Consider the following 18,261-nt stretch of genomic DNA (forward strand, 5'->3'; position numbering starts at 1 on the left):
GAACTTTGAGTCTGGGGAGGATGGGGCGGGGGAGACGACTCTCTCCAGTATTTTGAATTTGTACTGCAGTAACTATTTTAAACACTAGTTGTCAGTATTACATATCGCACCTTTAAACAGAGCCTACTGGGCATCAAGATTTTTTTTTTTATTTTGATTTGTGCAAACATAGTTCATTCATTACGTTTTTTTAATGCAATGAGATAACTTTGATTCATGAATTTGTGTTATTAGATGTATTGACATGTTTTCAATATTGACAGCTGCTGGGCTATTCATCATTTGGAGGAAAAAATAATCTCAATAATGTCTGATTGCTCACGTACATGGCAAAATTAAGATATGCAGATGTGATGTCACAGGAAATACAGCGAGGTCAAAAGGAAATTATGTCATGACCGGAATGAAGACAACAGATGATGGTAGCAGGTTAAGTGAGAAGGACACCACATGTTTCAGCTGTGTGTGTGTGTGATCCTACCTGGCTCCCGGAGCAGCAGTTGAGCCATCGCCTGCGAGCTGCCGGCTGAGTTTTCGGCGACGCACTGATAAAATCCTTCGTCTGACTTCACCAAACCCAAAATCTGCAGGTTACTGCCGTCCTGAAGTACAGACACATACAACGTTTCAATAAAAGCTTTCAAACATACGACAAAGTCTGGCTTAGACCACCTTGCGACTCGTCACTTCCGACTCCGTCGCATTCCTCCTCCGCCGCATTCCGACTCCGCCGCCTAGTGACTCGTCACGTTCTATATCGAGGACGTTCCAGGTCACTCTTTTTAGGCCACATGTCCATCACCTTCCGCTTTATTTGTGTTGTAATTTTAAACTCTGGTTATCTATCTGTCCAATCTGAGTTTTCTGTTGCACGACTAAAACAACCTTTTAATGTACTCAGTGTTCCATCAAAACAAGTTCCTTCCCGAGGCTATTTCGCAGAGGCACTGTCATTGTGTCCGGGGCTTAGCGCTGCCAAAGACGGTTGTGATTGGTTCAAAGAAATGCCAATAAACCAGAGCACGTTTTTCTCCCACACCGTAATGCTGTGTGGATTAGCCAGACCCTCCTCCCCAGCGTTGTGGAGGAAGGTCTGGCAATGCGAGCCCAGCACTATACTACCTCACAGCAAGTAGGCACTGCTGACTACTAGGAATGATGCCAGGCCTTTCTGTGTGGAGTTTGCATTGTTTCCCCCGCCGGTGCATTGGTTTCTTCCCACTGTAAAGACATGCATGCTATGTAACTCCTGCCATTGCCCTTGACATAGGCATTGGCTTTACAACTGGAGTTGGTTCCCGGGTGCTGGACTATGGCTGCCCCCAACTCCTAATTCAGGGGTGTCAAACTCATTTAAGTTCATGGGCCACATATCCCTAATTTGATCTCAAGTGGGCCAGACCAGCAAACCACTCCAGAAAGATCAGAAACTTTATCCGCCACAGAGTTTCTTGTCAGCTTGATGTGGGCAAACGCAAGTTGCTTCTGCTCCGACAGCGTTCTAAGGCCATTGTGGGAAAAATAAATAATGTTATGGACCCGGGAGAGAGGGGTAACATTCAGAAAAAAAACGAGAACTTCTAAGAATAAAGTTGTATATTTACGGAAAAAGAACTTGGATATTCTCAGAGATTAAAGTGGTAGCCTATATTTGGAATTGGAATTGATAACTTCTCTACAATTTTCACACTTTGCAAAGTCATCCCAGGGGCCTGATTGGAGTCTTTGGCGGGCCGGTTTTGGCCCATGGGCCATAGGTTTGGCACCCCTTATTAGAACCTAATTAGTTAGTATGGATTAAATGCAGAGGAAACATTCCTTGTATGTGTAAATGTACTTGGCAATTAAAGATAATATGTTGAAAGTGAGGGATTTTGTGTGTGTTTATCTCTTTATAGTAGATTAAGGGATAACAGATTATAAATGATGGGGTTATCTGTTTGTAAAGTGTCTATATGTCAGTAACGTTTTGAAATTAGCACTTCGCCAGCAAGCAGTACTTTGTGGGCAGTTGTGCTAAAGTTTGCTTGCTAACATAACATAAACCGGCTGGCAGACACCTCGCAAATAACCTCAGACTTATCACCCCCTAGCGTTATGGCGGTGAAATGCACCGCAATGCAAAGCAACCCCGACGCAGAACTCCGAAAGGGTCACGACGCCGTAGGAGAGACGGCATAGCTACGGCGTGGAGTTGACACAGAAGTATAAAAGAGCCTTAAGAAAGACAGACTTTTTTACTTGTTGCCAAGGGCTGCAAGCTACGAAACACTCTCTGAACAGACACTGGTGATTGGCCGCGCCATGTTGGTCTGAAAGTGCCGGCATCCAGGCAGTCTGGCGGTGTGTTTGTGGTGCAGGGCGTGCGTGAGTAAAGGCGGCGATCACTACAAGACGATGTACATGATCGGAGTAAGGTAAAGGGGGTAAATGCCGATCCCCGATCAGTTAAAAATTGCCAAAATTGGCTCCGATCCGATACTGTAATCGGGACATCCCTACCAAATACTGTTTCCATCTAGTATTCATTCATTCCAGTGTGACTCACCACTATCTGGAAGTAGTCACTGGGGATGACTTCCTCTCCGTTCTTCATCCAGCGCACAGTCGGCGGCGGGTTTCCTGTCACTGCACACTCCAGCTCGATGTCCGTGGACTCGTAGGCGTACGTGTTTGTCGGGTAGTTGAGAAACTGAGGAGGCACTGCAGAAACAAACAACAACAACAACAACAAATGAACAACAGAGGAAACTCGAAAAGGATTTCTACGGACTGTAGAACCATTTCATATTCTATTGGTTCCAAACAGGACTCAGGTGTATACAGTGGTGTTTTTATGTAGACATGGGCCGGCTACCGGTTTCATGGTTTGATAAAGTCACGGTTTCAAAACCACTTAAATTTTCCATCAAGGAGTCATCAAGGACAGAAAGTGCCATTTAGAAATCCCTCTCCCTGTCAGTGTGCAGTAAGCCTGACGTGGTCATACTCAGATTCTAGTCAGAATCTGAGTATGATACTGCTCCGTTGGGCTGTGATTATGGGGCGTGTTTCAACCGAACCAGGAAAGAAAATGCCTCTGCACTCAATTGGATAGACCTACAACCAATCAGAGCAACGGAGTATGTGACGCCCCATCTTCTTAGCGACCATCTGGGCCAGCTGATAAATTAAACTATAATTTGAGTATTAAAAAAGAAAATACTATTCCAATGCTGAAATTACAATTCGAGATTTTTGATTTTTTTTTATAAATAGGTTGGCTAATCATCCTCTTTTCATGTCTTATGAACAATATGTTAGCGGGAGTGAGAAACACAAGGCATTGTGAGCAAACCGACGTACCGAGTAACATTAGTACAGGGGGAGTGACAGGCTGCGGCTGGAAATCAGAAGGAGGACGGGAAATAGTTTTAACATGACTTTAAAATCGACATCCACCGAGCCAAAATGCTTACTGTATGTTATCAATAGTTAGCTCGTTCTGGTTTCCTAACTGCGTCGCTAGTTATAGGAGCTTAGCTGGGAGCTTCATGGAGACAGCTAAAGTTAATGTTAGCTGTCCTACAGCTGTCAGAGTTAGCTTAGCTGGGAGCTTCATGGAGACAGCTAAAGTTAATGTTAGCTGTCCTACACTGCCCTACAAAGGCAAAAGACCTTAACTCGCTAGAGTGTGAAACTGAGAAAAATGACTTTAAAGTTTCTGTTTTGTCCAGACAAAAGTATTATAGGTAGGACTCCCAAAATTTGACAACTAGTTGCTATAATGAAGAAATGTTTGTATGCAAAAAAATCTTGAGCTCAAAATTGACCTTTGACCCTTGTTTGGCAGTTACTGTACTCTGCCTTTGTATCATATGCCAAAAACAAGGAGTCGTGCAAAGGCAAAAGGCAGTAACTGATATATAATCAATATTTGCTTGCTGTTCACCATACTTCCATCCATTATAAGAACACCTAACGAAGGTCTAGTCATCATGGTATTAGTTTTAAATTATATAGAAGACCTTTGGTTGTTCCTATTTAGTGCTATAATGATCAGGATAATGCGGCAACACTAACAGTTAAACAGTATGACAGATAAGTTACTTTGCAGTACAGTATGTACAATATGAATAAATACAATAAATATTTTCTCAATAAAGATAATTTAATTATAATTGAATACAAAGGTATATTTATTGTTTAACGATACATATATTATGTTAAAACACTTTTGCAAGGCACTGTATCCGTGTCATATTCTCATTAGGGGCTGAGCCCCCCTAAAGGTCTGATCCTAGAACCGCCCCTGGTTAAGGGTTAAGGGCCACCAAACTGCTCACGATGCACAGTCAACAAACTCAACTTGGATTACTACTTTTTAATTCTGAGATAACATTGACAGAGTTGACCGACCATTTAGGTTAGCCTACTTTGTACGGACGTTAGCGATAACTAGCTGCTATTATGGATTTGTGTAACATCTGACATGAACACCTGCAAGAAGGAAATATGGTTCAAACACGTATGGATTGTTGTGGATACGGCAGATGACGTGCATTGCTATGGATTATATCTTCCATGGATTATATTGGATTGCATGGAAAGGTAGGATGCCTATGTATTTAATAATTGGTTTTCGGTGTCTGATGTGAGGCTCCGCCAAGTGAGGAGGTGTGTCAGCATCACCGTTAGCGCTACGTGACACAGATTAAATTTAGCTAGCTCCGGGCTGACGTTGACAGATCTGAACCATCGGCACTTTATTTCAAAGATGTGTCGTTTGTATGTTACGTGGTTTGGTGACAATTAAAAGCGGCAAACTTTGACAGTAGGACAAAGCCAGAGTACAGTAACATCACGGCGGCACAGTAACATCTCTCTTGATGCCTGGCTAAACAAAGTCAGAACACCGTAACTCAACTTCAGTGTGCCGGAACAAAGGCAAAGAGCCGTAACGGCTGTTACGGCGTTCTGCTGTGGTTTCTCGTATCGTTTTGGATGTTACGGTTGTCATAGACCTTTTATTTTGTCGTTAAAACAATCAAATTGACTCACGATATTTATTCACATGATAAAGGAGGTCTCAAATAACCCAAAAATGACATTAACTCATTTTTGACCAAACATGATGTTACAGTGTTTTGCCTTTGTAGGGCAGTACAGCTGTCAGAGTTAGCTTAGCTGGGAGCTTCATGGAGACAGCTAAAGTTAATGTTAGCTGTCCTACAGCTGTCAGAGTTAGCTTAGCTGGGAGCTTCATGGAGACAGCTAAAGTTAATGTTAGCTGTCCTACAGCTGTCAGAGTTAGCTTAGCTGGGAGCTTCATGGAGACAGCTAAAGTTAATGTTAGCTGTCCTACAGCTGTCAGAGTTAGCTTAGCTGGGAGCTTCATGGAGACAGCTAAAGTTAATGTTAGCTGTCCTACAGCTGTCAGAGTTAGCTTAGCTGGGAGCTTCATGGAGACAGCTAAAGTGAATGTTAGCTGTTCTACAGCTGTCAGAGTTAGCTTCCACTTCATATATTACCTTCTAACAGCTGTATTCTCAGTAATGTGACAATCTGCCAGAAACAAGTTGTTTTTAAATCACTAAAATAGTAGAGACAGCACTGTTTGGCTTAGTTATCAATGCTGTTAGCATCGTGGCTAACACTATTGTTACTTAGTTTATGACAAATCGTTTTAGCTGTGCTTTCTAACATGATGTCATTGTGCTAACCGAGCACCGTTAGCCTTTACAACAGAGCCGCTACACTACACTTTATAATGTTTCATTACTGAGTTCTCTGTTGATTTGTGTTTGTCGCTGTGTGCTCGTGGTGGAATACAATCTAAACACAGAGCGGAGTGCCAGAAATGCAATGCGCCGTGACGTAGGTCCACTTCAAGGCCAGGCTGATGTTAGAAGTCCCTCTAGTGGACAGAACATGTAACAACAACCACATGCTTGACAATGCATAAGCCTGAGTAGTGTAGTACATATTTATAACAGGCTGCATTGGAGCATTTAATATTCAAATAGTATTTGAATATTTAAAAAAATAACAAATTAAATTTGAATGCTATTATAGAGGAAGACTGACAGCTCTAATGTAGAAAGATGGGCATGCTGCGCCGCAGCAGCAGCAGCAGCAGCAGCAGCAGCAGCAGCAGCGACGCTTTCTGTGTGGATGCCACACGCATGCGTCGCTTGCGAGCCACAGCATTTCAGCGAGGTAGCCATCATGCACAAGTCAGTCTCACTTTGCCAGACCTTCCTCCACAGCGCTGCGGAGGAGGGTCTGGCTAGTCCACACAGAATTCTGGGATGGGAGATGAACGTGCTCTGGTTTATTGAAAATAATAACAAAAATACATACGAGTTACAGTGTATTACTTTTCGTAGATATATGTGCGCATGGTTCATGAGAACAGCCTCACGCACGCACGCACACACACACACACACACACACACACACACACACACACACACACACACACACACACACACAGTACGTACGTAACACTTTTAAATATTAGCACACATAGCATATGGTACATGGCCAAAAGTATGTGGACACCAGAATATTACACCCATGTGTGAATGTTAACTATACTTTAAGACGAAGAGAAGGAAGAGTGGAAGATAGGATGGGAGGAGGATGGGAAGAAAGAAAGAAAGAAAGAAAGAAAAGAAGGGACAAAGAAAGTAGAGCAATGAAAGGGAAAAAAGAAAGGAAAAAAAGACATGAAGGAAGAAAAAATGCAAGAAAGGTAAACGGTAAGAAAGACCGAAGAAGGAAAGGAAAGACAGAAGAAAATGAAAACAGAAAGAGAGAGAAAAAGGAGGAGAGAAATTAGGGGGAAGGAGAAAAGGGGGAAAAGGAAGGAAGGAGAAAGAAAGGAAAAAGGATGAAAGAAACCGAGGCACACAGGTACAAGAAAGAGAGGAAGACGAGATGAGAGAGTACAAGACACAAAAGAAAAGGATGGAGAAAGAGAGAAGACGGACGCATTGAAAAGCTGAAAGAAGGGAATAAGAGAAAAGGAAGAGACTGAACTACAGAGAGGATGACAACGAAAAGCAAAGGGAGAGAAGCTGAGAAGACAGAAGAGAAAAAACAGGGAGAGAAGTGAAAGAGGGGTAGCGACAAAAGGAGAAAAGAGAAAGAAAGAAAAAAAGATGGAGGTGGGTGGGGAGAAGGAGAGAAGAAAAGTTGTGGGAAAAGGAGAAAATAGGACAAGAGATGGATGAAGGAAGGGGGAGAGAGAGGTAGAACGTTAGCAGAGGGGGCGAGTTGTGTCTGCCAGTCTTCCATCGATGCATCATTATCTGGAGGTGTAACTTTATCCCTGCAGTAATGCTCTAATTAAGAGCTAACGATTCCCTTTAAACTCGGCCAGCAACTATACAGAGATGCTCAGACAACCCCAGAGGCCTGTACTCCGAGGCAAGGATTTATTTCCGTTACCCGGCTTCACCAAACCTAACAGCCGCGGCCCCGAAATACAAAACAAATATGAAAACATAATTCAAACTGATGTGTCGCATTGGCAACGCACGGCTCAAGAAGCCGACAAAGATACCTAATTCCCTCCGCTGAGAATCTGTACTTTTCATAAAGATACCCATCAGGGAATGTCAACGGGTTGAGCGTGTAATACGTCTCCAGAACAGCAGGCGGTGCTAATCTGTATTGTCGCCCAAAACATGAAAACCGGCAGCTGATTGGACGGACGCATCACGTGGGTCTGGCTGCTCCTGGATTTTTCAACCGGGCATAATGGCGGCTCGTTCGGAATACTATCTCATAGTATACGAAGATAGTATGTGCCATTTCTGTGTCTGTAGCTTTAAATGCTATTTAGGAGGAGAGAGGGGGGGCAAGGTGGAGGGTGGGGGTGTGGCCTTGACCAACTGCCATGCTTCTTTTGTTTTCAAGCCATGATGTCTCTCTCTTTCTCGTGGGTGGGCCAAATTCTCTGGGCGGGCAAAGCAGAGAAAGGGGAGATAACCTTTCTCCTTATGACGTCATAAAGGGAAGATTCCAGATCGGCCCATCTGAGCTTTCATTTTCTCAAAGGCAGAGCAGGATACCCAGGGCTCGGTTTACACCTATCGCCATTTCTAGCCACTGGGGGACCATAGGCAGGCTGGGGGAATGCATATTAATGTTAAAAAACCTCATAAAGTGAAGATTTCATGCCATTGGACCTTTGAGCAATCATGTGTTTGTGTACCTGATGGCTGTATTTCACAGATTGACTAATAGGTGTGGTCATTTGACAGTCAGTGTTTTGGAATTGCAAGGAAGTGACATCATGATATACTTCTGTGTCTAATATATACAAGTGTGTTTAGTGTTTTGCAAATCACGGTGTATTTTTTGTGTGAGGCTGACATTGTGCACATCTGGGCCAATGTTTTGCTCCTTGAGTGTAAGGTTTTGATAATTCTGTAATACTTTTGATTTCAGTGTGTAAGCAATCTGTATAAAACTGTAAATTTGGTGCATTTCTGAGGACTATGGTTAACTGCTCCTCAGATCTCTGCAGGGTAAATCCAGACAGCTAGCTAGACTATCTGTCCAATCGGAGTTTCCTCCCGCACGACTATTTTGCGGCGGCTCTGTGCGGAGCTTAGCACCGCCCATGTCGGTTCTGATTGGTTGTGTTGTCTTCCCGGGTAAAAAAAACGAAAATTAAGCCTTTATTCTAACGTTTTCTTTACCACCGGATTCACCACTAACACCAACTTATTAGTGTTACATTTTTTGGAATTCATGACCAACAAACCTCATTTATATGAAATGATACCTATTTTTTGAGTGCTGAAAGCTGAAATTATGAATTATTTTGACTAATAGTTAAAATCAGAGTAACATATGTCAACCCGTACTCACTCCGAACTCGTAAAATACGGACGTTTGGACAGTGGCTGTCAGCGTCTAAAGTGAAGAAAAAAGCGCCCTTCAGCGTGTTTGTATAACGTACCGGGGAGAGCAGCAGCTACAGGGGGTTTAGAGAGTAGTATGTAAGGGGGAAATTCCGCGTAGGGAGGATGGTTGGGGGGGTGGATGGGTCAAACACAGGACTTTCACCCAGGAGACCGGGGTTCGTATCCCGCGTGTGTCTTTAACCGTCCCGTTATTCCCGCGAGTCACAGAAACGTAAGCCCACCCACGACTTTAAGTAGTTAAGTGATCATTAATAAAGAAACCCCAAATTCTGATGTAGAAACCGAATTTCGAGACCCGAGGACAACAGGAGGGTTAATGAAATGCCAATAAACCACAGCACGTTTTCCTCCCATCCCCGAATGCTTTGTGGAGTAGCCAGACCCTCCTCAGCGTGCTTTGGAGGAGGGTCTGGCAAAGCGAGACTACACCTGAAGTTACCTCGGTAACCCCAAATCTTGCTCCGTAGTATAGGCCTCAGGAATTAGTCTGAGCCACTAAAGGAGAGCAGATCTCAACCAATCACACACCTGTTCTCATTGTTGTCAAATAACGGTGAAAATGCCATTACAATAAAAAGGACAATAAAAAAAGTTAAGTTTCTCTCCAACAATCTCCCTCATTACTATGGAAGAGGACTGCTCTGCGACCCGTTACCCAGCAGCCTTTGTTGGGTTCGGTGTTATTCCCTGAGCGTCCATTGCTTGTTGGATGTTTTTTTTGCCTGCAGGGCTGCGGGTTTAACACCGATTACCTGAGGAGATGTGTTAACAAAAGTGTGTTTTCAGGCAGCTCTTTGTGATACCGGCGACAACAGGCAGGACGCCGCCGCGTTAATGCGATCCTACTTCCTGCTGGAAACAGCTGAGGGCAGCCATTCATATGGTAATGAGACACATCAACAACCAGATGACCTCCGCAAGACACAACAAGTCTGACTCCACATCGGCCGGATACACAAACTCTCCTGGATTTTTTGTTCTATAAAAGAGTTAATGCGAGCCGATAAAGACCATTTAAAAACAATAAGGAACTAATGTGCTGTTGGGATCTCGCTTCATCTTTCTCCCTCTCTCTCTCTCTCTCTCCCTCTCACACACACACACACTCACACACACCCAATATCAACCATAATAACTTCCACTCAACATTCAAATGGAAATCAGCTCCATCGTTCATTTCAATGAACATCTGCTGTGTATGTGTATGTGTGTGTGTGTGTGTGTGTGCGGGGTAATGATAGAACCTAGTGAAGGACATCCACACACACACAGTCGCAGTTTTACTCTCCTTGTGTGAACAGAAACCCCGTTAGCCACCTCTTTATATCTGCACTTAAACACCAATTATCTGTCATTAAGTGCAGCCATTGAGACTCACCACTCACCACACACACACACACACACACACACACACACACACCTTAATATTCACTCTGTGGACATGGTGTCTGAAATAGTTTAGTGTTGTAAAGCCCCAATCATACTAGAGTGAAGGGGTAACACTGCTGCTAGCGGAGCTTCAGAAGGCCCAAACACACGACAATTATGCACCACAACCATTTCCATCCCTGGCATTAAATGTATGTGCTGGTGCCTCTCTCTTTCCACATTTTTAGGGCCATTTGACTCCCTGCGATCTGCACATGAAGAATCATGCAGATGTTCGTACAGGCGAACCTGCTCGACCGGTCTTTCCAGCCATCCATGTCAAAATGGAACGCGCAGCTCGTCAGTGCGGGCAGCGTGCAAAGTGCATTTCCCTGGAAACGTAATTGAGAATGCAGTGTAGTTTTATCAAGGGGGCGTCAAGGGGGTAAGCTTCTCCTCGGACCGCAAACCTCCTATGGCGCCATTTTGATGCTAATAAGCCATCACCCGCCGTTAGCATCCCATTGACTGCCATTCATTTTGGCGCCACTTTGACAGCGAATAACTTTACACCTGAAGCGTTTAAAGACTTTATTTGTCCATTGTTTATTTCTAAAGAAACACGACAATGTATAAAAGGCTCCATTACCTTGTAGCTCACGTTATGGCTCTGTAGCAGACGTTTTTATAAAAATAGGCTAACGATTGTGTCATAACCACACGACTTACTGTCGCATAGTAGAGGAATTACCGTATAGTACAGGAGAAGCTCTCAGACAGTTTGGACTCACATTAGCTGTTTAGGTGTAATTGCTAATGTTAACTAGCATTTTAGTGATCAATAATTAGCCTGTGTCTATGTTATCTCCTTACATATACCTACGCTCTCCGTCTCTGCTAGATTGGGAATGATTGAGATTTCTCTTGGCACAGCTACCAGAAGACTTCCAACTTTCAGACAGGTTGCTCACGTCACATCTACGTCTTCAAGCTCAGTTGGAGGCTGCTCAGTAACGCTCAGCCATCACCGGAAAAGAGCTTCTAACATCCTTACCTGGTCTCCGTCCAGAGCAACGGGATCTGTTGGTCCAGTTTATATACTGTCTATGAGTTTTATAGGAACAACATTTTTTTTAAATGACAGGGCTGCACCACTCCATGCAGTAGACTGCCTAAACTGGCTGCAAACGCGTTATACCATGGTCTGGGTAAATGCTCAATTCTGATTGGCTGCGGGGTGTCCATTAAAAAGTGATGTCCGGGTTTGAGTCCGACCCGTGGCCCTTCTCTCTGCCCCTTTCCTGTCTTCAGCTGTCCTATGAAATAAAAGGCCAAAAAGCCACACAAAAAAATATTCTTAAAAAACAGGTCTTGAAAACAAACTCTCACTCAAAACAAACTCAAACTGAGCCACTCTGCTGCTTCACGTTCCAGCAGTCTGAGTGAAGAGATGAATTTCAGCACAGATGACTCCTTATAAGTCTCACACCATTCACACTGAGAGCTGCTAATATTTCTCTCGCTGCACCTCTTACATTCATTTTGGGCAAAACTACTGAGCGAGCACAAAAAACAAATCTGAACAGTAATCAAGATCTGGAAGTAGGCAGGGACAGGGACAAGAGCAATAAGGGGAAAACTGATGATGCCCCCAAAAGATAGATAATCATCAGTCTACTGTTTGTTCTGTCCTACGGAGAGAGGCAATTACAGAATGAAAATACACTGAATGTCAGAAATGAATTCATATCTCAAGGATCTTATCATTTGCATAGTGTTTAGTAACACATGTTGGGTTAAACCAGGGGTTGATGCATAGAAGGTATTTGCCCCCTGGTGGCTGGCTGCAGTATAGGTTATAAACCCCGCCCCCTCCATGTTAGCGGATGGGACAAGGGCCAAAACTTAAAAGCCAAAGTACATGGCAATTTTTTTCCCTGAAGAAGCTGACGTTTGTTCTAATAAGTTGGGTTTTTATTAGTTATTTGATGCTATTAAAAGTTGGTGAAACGTCATTATTTACAGCTGTAATTGACTTGCGTTTGGTCAGGTGGGTGTAGGGACGGGACGGGATACCATTTACCCATCTCCCGATCACTACTGTGCATACTCTACTCGTTTCCAGGGTTGCTCCGGTGCCGCCGGAAATTCCGCCGGATGTCCCTCATTTTTGGCCAGATGTCTGTCACCTTCCTCTTTCTTTGTGTTGGCGTTCTAACCTCCGGTGGATTTCTGAGGACTATGGTTAACTGCTCCTCAGATCTCTGCAGGGTAAATCCAGACAGCTAGCTAGACTATCTGTCCAATCTGAGATTTCTGATGCACGACTAAAACTACTTTTGAACGTACATATGTTCCATCAAAACAAGTTCCTTCCCGAGGCTATTTTGATTTTGATTTTTGATTTTCATAACAATTGTGATTGGTTTAAAGAAATGCCAATAAACCAGAGCATGAAAAACATGACTAGATGAAGATCTAACACGAATATCTGTGGGTCAGTAAAAGCTGACTCTTTAAGCCCTGCTCCTCTGATCCTTCTCTGATCCACACCGACAAACAAACAGGCCAAAGCTCATAATATGGGGAAATGATTTTTCATCACAAAGAGCGCTGAGAGAGAAGTGATTACAGCATCACTGAAGGTCAAAACCACCAAGGAACACCCAAAAATCAGTGGACAGGCCTTGATTTGCTTTCAACTACAGAGAGAACCGAGCCTTCATTTCAAATGATATTAAAGACAGGCTTTTATTTCTAATGAAGCCAGTTTTATGAGTAGATTCTACTTCATTGAGTAGCAAGCTGATCTGCTCCTGCCTACGTTTGCTCCACCATGGTAACCTATTGTCCTGATAAATGTCCACAGCACTAACTGCCATCTGAACACATGCCATGGCAGTCAACTAACTCTCCTGGGGTCCAACACATTACATCATGTGCATTAAATCCAGTCAACACTGCACAAACAATTAGGTAGAATACTAATTTAAAAATATACAGGTTTTTCCCTGCCATTATAAGGTTATGGTAGCCTAGAAATCTAATAACCCTAGCGGCAGCAAATGTAATTTGCAGCCAGGGTCAGTCTAGCAACTCTCCGTTGGCTTACGAGCTGGAAAAACCAAACTCTGGTCAGGCCAATCACATGGTGTATAGAGTCGGTGGGCGGGCTTAACATAATGACGGCAGAGTGGCGACGGTTCCGTGTGAATTCCCTGCTATTTGAAAACAAAGAAGATGGCTGCTGCTGCTGGAGAACAGCGGTCTTTGGAATCGGCTTTGGCTGCAACTCTGGAAGACTTGGAGTTCAGCTTTTCTTTGAGAAAAGAACAAAGAACAGCACTGAAGTCATTCTTAAAAAAGGAAGATGTGTTCGGAATTTAAAGTTTAATCTATCAACTAGCGTTGCTCTGGTTGGTTGTAGTGCTATCCTATTGCGTGCAGTGATAATTTCAAAGACAACCGTTTATCCCGCCCCTCGGATTGAGCCCTGTGTGAGATCCCAGACCCAACATCTTGATGTGGGTCTGGCTTGGTTTAGGTGCAGCATCTGAGCCGTTTTGGGCAGCACCTTAGCTGAATTAATGTAACTAAAAGACTTTTCTCAGATCTAATGACTGTATTTGGTCCCCAGTGGACTTCTTTAGCAGGTTTTGTTTTTAAGCTTTTTTAGCGTCATTTATTTATTATCTGCTCTAGCTTTTCCAACATTTTAGACACAGATATGGTAATAACAATGGTCCAATATGATGTAAAATTGCAAATATTGCTTTTACTGAAAAACCTAAAATTTTCTTGAGGGAGGACCCCTAAACCCTCCGCAAAATACATGCACATCCTTTTTGAATGTTTAAAAAGAATGAGAATTATAAATAGAGAATAGATAATTTGTATGAAGCGCAACATGAATATTAAAAACAATCCCAGCTATTAGATTTAAGTTGAATTTGGGGATAAAGTTGTATTGTGATTTAGATATTGGGTAAACAGCGAGGCCTTGGACAAACGGGAGGAATAGTAATTGGTACATTCTAAAACATACTAAAAACAGGAACAGGGTTTAACTAAACTTAATTCAAGAGTTAAATATATGAACTCAAGGTGCTACCTAATAATTAAGGGTACGTACACGTAACTCCAGCCATGTCAATGTTTTTTTACCCAGCCTATATTAGCAACTGGCTTTTCTCTGTTTGTTCTATTATTTTAGACTCTGCTGTTATTTGTATTTACCTCTTGCACCACTGTTACTGCTGTTTTTAACGCTGATAAAAAAAAAAAAAAAAGATTGCTCTCAGTGGTCTGAACACAGAAATGAAAGACAGCTGGGTTTTGGAGGTTTCTCTCTTGGCTGCAGCTCACAGCAGGACGACAGACTTCCAGATGGTTGCCATGGCAAGCCGTTTAAACGGACAGCGGCGGTCATCGTTGCATGATGACACAGTAGATATGGGTAACGTCTAATTAGCTCAGCGCTCGCCCTCGCTGTCCGACAGCCCTGACCCGAATCCTGTCCGATCAGGACAGCTGTGCTCCTGCTGGGAGACACAGCCGGGGCCGAGACGCCTGAGGACAAGCTCACTGCCGGAGCCGTCCGTCCCAGTCGGAGCCGTCCGTCCTGACTAACGGGTGACGGCAATCGCTGCAGACAAAGAGGCAGGAAGGAAGGAGGGAACGAAGGAGGACGCTGACAAACTGTGACATCACAGCGAGGAAGAAACCAACACAGCAGTGCAGGATCAAAGGCCAAACAAGCTGCTAAGCATTAGGGCTGGGAATCACCAGAGGCCCCACGATACGATATTACCATACTCATGTCACGATACAATATTATTGTAATTTCAAACATATTGCGTTATTCTGCGATATATTGCAATTCATTACCTGTTTTGCCTAAAGAAAAAAATTACTGTGGTTTGTTCATCTCACTTCAATTTCCCATCTAGTGGACTGAAAAAGCTTATTATTCTAGTACCAAAAGAATACTTGGCATGTGTATCGATACAGTATTGCCACAGAAAATATCGCGATACTACATGTATGCTGTCTTGATTTCCCCCCCCCACCCCTACTGAGTATAGATACAAACTGCAGCCTGAAGCATGATTCTTTAAAGGGTAACTTCAGTTTTTTTAAACCTGGGCCCTATTTTTCTGTTTAAATTAATGATGGGAACAACAATCTTTAAAATTGGTCCAGTGTTAAGCAATAGGCAAATCAAGCTACAATGTAAAGTTATCGGCATAATGCAAACATTCAATTTACGTTCAATTTGCAGTTTTTGCCACTGACAGTGTCTGACAGCATTATGGAAAGGATCCCTACAGAGATAGACCTTTTTGTTAAAGAGTAAGATCCTTTTTGTTTAACCAGAAACGGCCCCGAAATCACCATCACCAAACCTAGCAGACTCCACCTAAATAAACAGTAACTCAATCATCAGAAAACACACTTCATTCAAAGCCGTCTTGGTTCGTCTTTCCACTGTTCCAACAATCACCACTCTGGGTTGGTTGAAATTAGGGTTGGTCATCGTTTGGATTTTAACAATTCTGATTCCAATTCCAATTCTTCCTTTTGATTCCGATTCTTTGAAGGGTGGAGATGAAACGGGTCACATGTAATGCCTATTTTCACAAATAAGAGGAATGTTTGGTTTTGATTCCATGTAAAATAAAGCCAGACTTTAGAACCGCTTACTGTGCTCCATGGTTCCAACACAACAAGCGCCTGGCTGCTATGGAAACCAAAACTTGCGCATGACAAATTTGGAACCGTTGACCGGATTTGAAACCAAATCTTCCAAACGATTCCAATAAAGAAACGATTCCACTGGAATCGTGATTTCTGAAACGATTCCAAGTAGGAATTGATTCTCGATGCCCAATCCCAGTTAAAATAAATCGTTAATTCACCCATTTACATGTGAGAACATGCTGGCTCTATACACGCTAAAAGTATTGTTTATTCAAATGGAGTCTGGCGGGTTTGGCGATGGCGATTTTCGGGGCTGTTTCTGGTTACAAAAAAAGGATTTTACTCTTTAACAAAAAGGTCTATCTCTGTAGAGACCCTTTCCATAATGTTATTATGTTGTTAAAAAACAGAACTTTTAGTGGACAGAGATTATGACAATGTCCATTTGTCCTACAGGGTTACATTGCAGCCTGGTTCACGGCTGCTGGTTACAGTGTTCTCGCTCAATACTGGACCAATTTCTTTTTTTACAAACATTTTTTGTCAACATTAGACACCAATGCATGAGAAAATAGGGCTTGAAAAAACATATTACACTTCAAGTGTAGAATGAGGTAAGGAAAAGGGGGGAGGAAGGAAGGAATCAGAAATCATTGCACTGTAAAATCAACTGTAGAAACGACAGATAGTGCTTAAACTGAAGCATCAGAATAACCTTCACTACTGAACTCACCTCCAACCAGCAGCGAGAGCCATTTTACATAATATCAATTCCCAAACAAAAGAACACACAGATGGCAGGATTAAGGACAGCAAACACAAATGAATTGGAAGGCGATCTGACTGGCGAGAGGGAACGGAAATCTCCCAAGATTCATCACAAACATCCAAACAATGTGCAGCACCGAGAGGAATGACAACAGATGGTGAAAACGAACAGATGTCTGTAACCAATCACCTCACACTTCTCACTTTCATGAGATGCGTGTTATTTCGAAGGACAAGCTGAGGAGGACGTTTCTCTGCAAGGTAACACACGGTCTTGAAGCTCAAACAGAGCATGATGGGTAGTAAATGCCGAGCAGGTCGGCCCGGTCAGGATCAGGTCATGCTCTAAAGTCACGTTAAGTCCTTTTTCCCCCCTCTATGACTTGATTGAGTTCAAATCCTGGATTACAGAGCTTAAAGAGACAAAGGACGGGTCAAGATGATTTGATTCATCTACGAGGCCGACATTTTATAACCTGCGACCAGGCAGAAAGAAATGAGCAGCAGCAGAAGCACAGAGACAGATTAAACAGTCTGAACATATGTAACCAGAGAGCTGGCGATGCTTTGATCCATAACATCTGGACAGTTCATAAAGAGATGCTGATTAACTGAGTGAGGATGGTTAGAGTACTGAAAAAGAAAGACAGACAGACTCAGAGACTAAAGAAGATGAAGAAATGAAGGCCATTGTAATTTATTAACTGCCATATAAGATCTCTAGCTGAGTTACATCATGTCACCTTGATGTCATGGGATTTATGGTGGAATACATTTGGGGAATCGTGCAAATCTGCAACCTGTATCCAGGAGAACCAATCCACCAATACGTTTGTCCCCCCAAATAATTGTGACAAGGCATCAGAGCCCTCCAAATGCTAAGAGAAAGCCAATTTGTTGCCCTCAAAAGCCGGTGTTAAATCGACTCTAAAACACACTGGATGGGTAGCGTTGACTGAACACCTGTATGTTGGTATACATGTTAGTCTATATTGACGACGTTTCATTTACTGGGTAAGGGTTAGGTGCCACCGGAGGTTCTGCCGGATGTTCCTCTTTTTGGGCCGTCACCTTCCTCTTTCTTTGTGTAGGCATTCTAAACTCTGGTGGATTTCTGAGGACTATGGTTAACTGCTCCTCAGATCTCTGCAGGGTAAATCCAGACAGCTAGCTAGACTATCTGTCCAATCTGAGTTTTCTGTTCTGAGCACGACTAAAACAACCTTTGACATGTTCCACCAAAACAAGTTCCTTCCCGAGGCTATTTTGCAGAGGCACCGTGGCTCCGTCCGGCGCGTATCACCGCCCAAGACGATTGTGATTGGTTTAAAGAAATGCCAATAAACCAGAGCATGTTTTTCTCCAATCCCGGAATGTTGCGTGGACTAGCCAGACCTTCCTCCGCAGCGCTGTGGAGGAAGGTCTGGCAATGCAAGACTATGTACATGTCAACCAACAGCCCATGCCTGGCTTGCGAGCGCTTGCCAAAGTGTTGGGTCTGTTC

The 18,261-nt window shown here is 43.2% G+C and overlaps 1 protein-coding gene across 1 annotated transcript in view; it reads right to left on the reverse strand.

Moving 5' to 3' along the window:
- dcc (DCC netrin 1 receptor) overlaps positions 1 to 18,261 on the reverse strand; it is a 217,608-nt gene that overhangs the window by 165,641 nt on the left and 33,706 nt on the right. The window contains exons 5-6 of the mRNA XM_031287325.2: positions 2,549 to 2,703; positions 482 to 602 (exon numbers count right to left, since the gene is read on the reverse strand). Of these exons, the coding sequence (XP_031143185.2) occupies positions 482 to 602; positions 2,549 to 2,703 (276 nt within the window). The remainder of the gene's footprint in view (positions 1 to 481; positions 603 to 2,548; positions 2,704 to 18,261) is intronic.

Source organism: Sander lucioperca, chromosome 14 (assembly GCF_008315115.2).
Source record: "Sander lucioperca isolate FBNREF2018 chromosome 14, SLUC_FBN_1.2, whole genome shotgun sequence".
Taxonomy (NCBI): Eukaryota; Metazoa; Chordata; class Actinopteri; order Perciformes; family Percidae; genus Sander; species Sander lucioperca.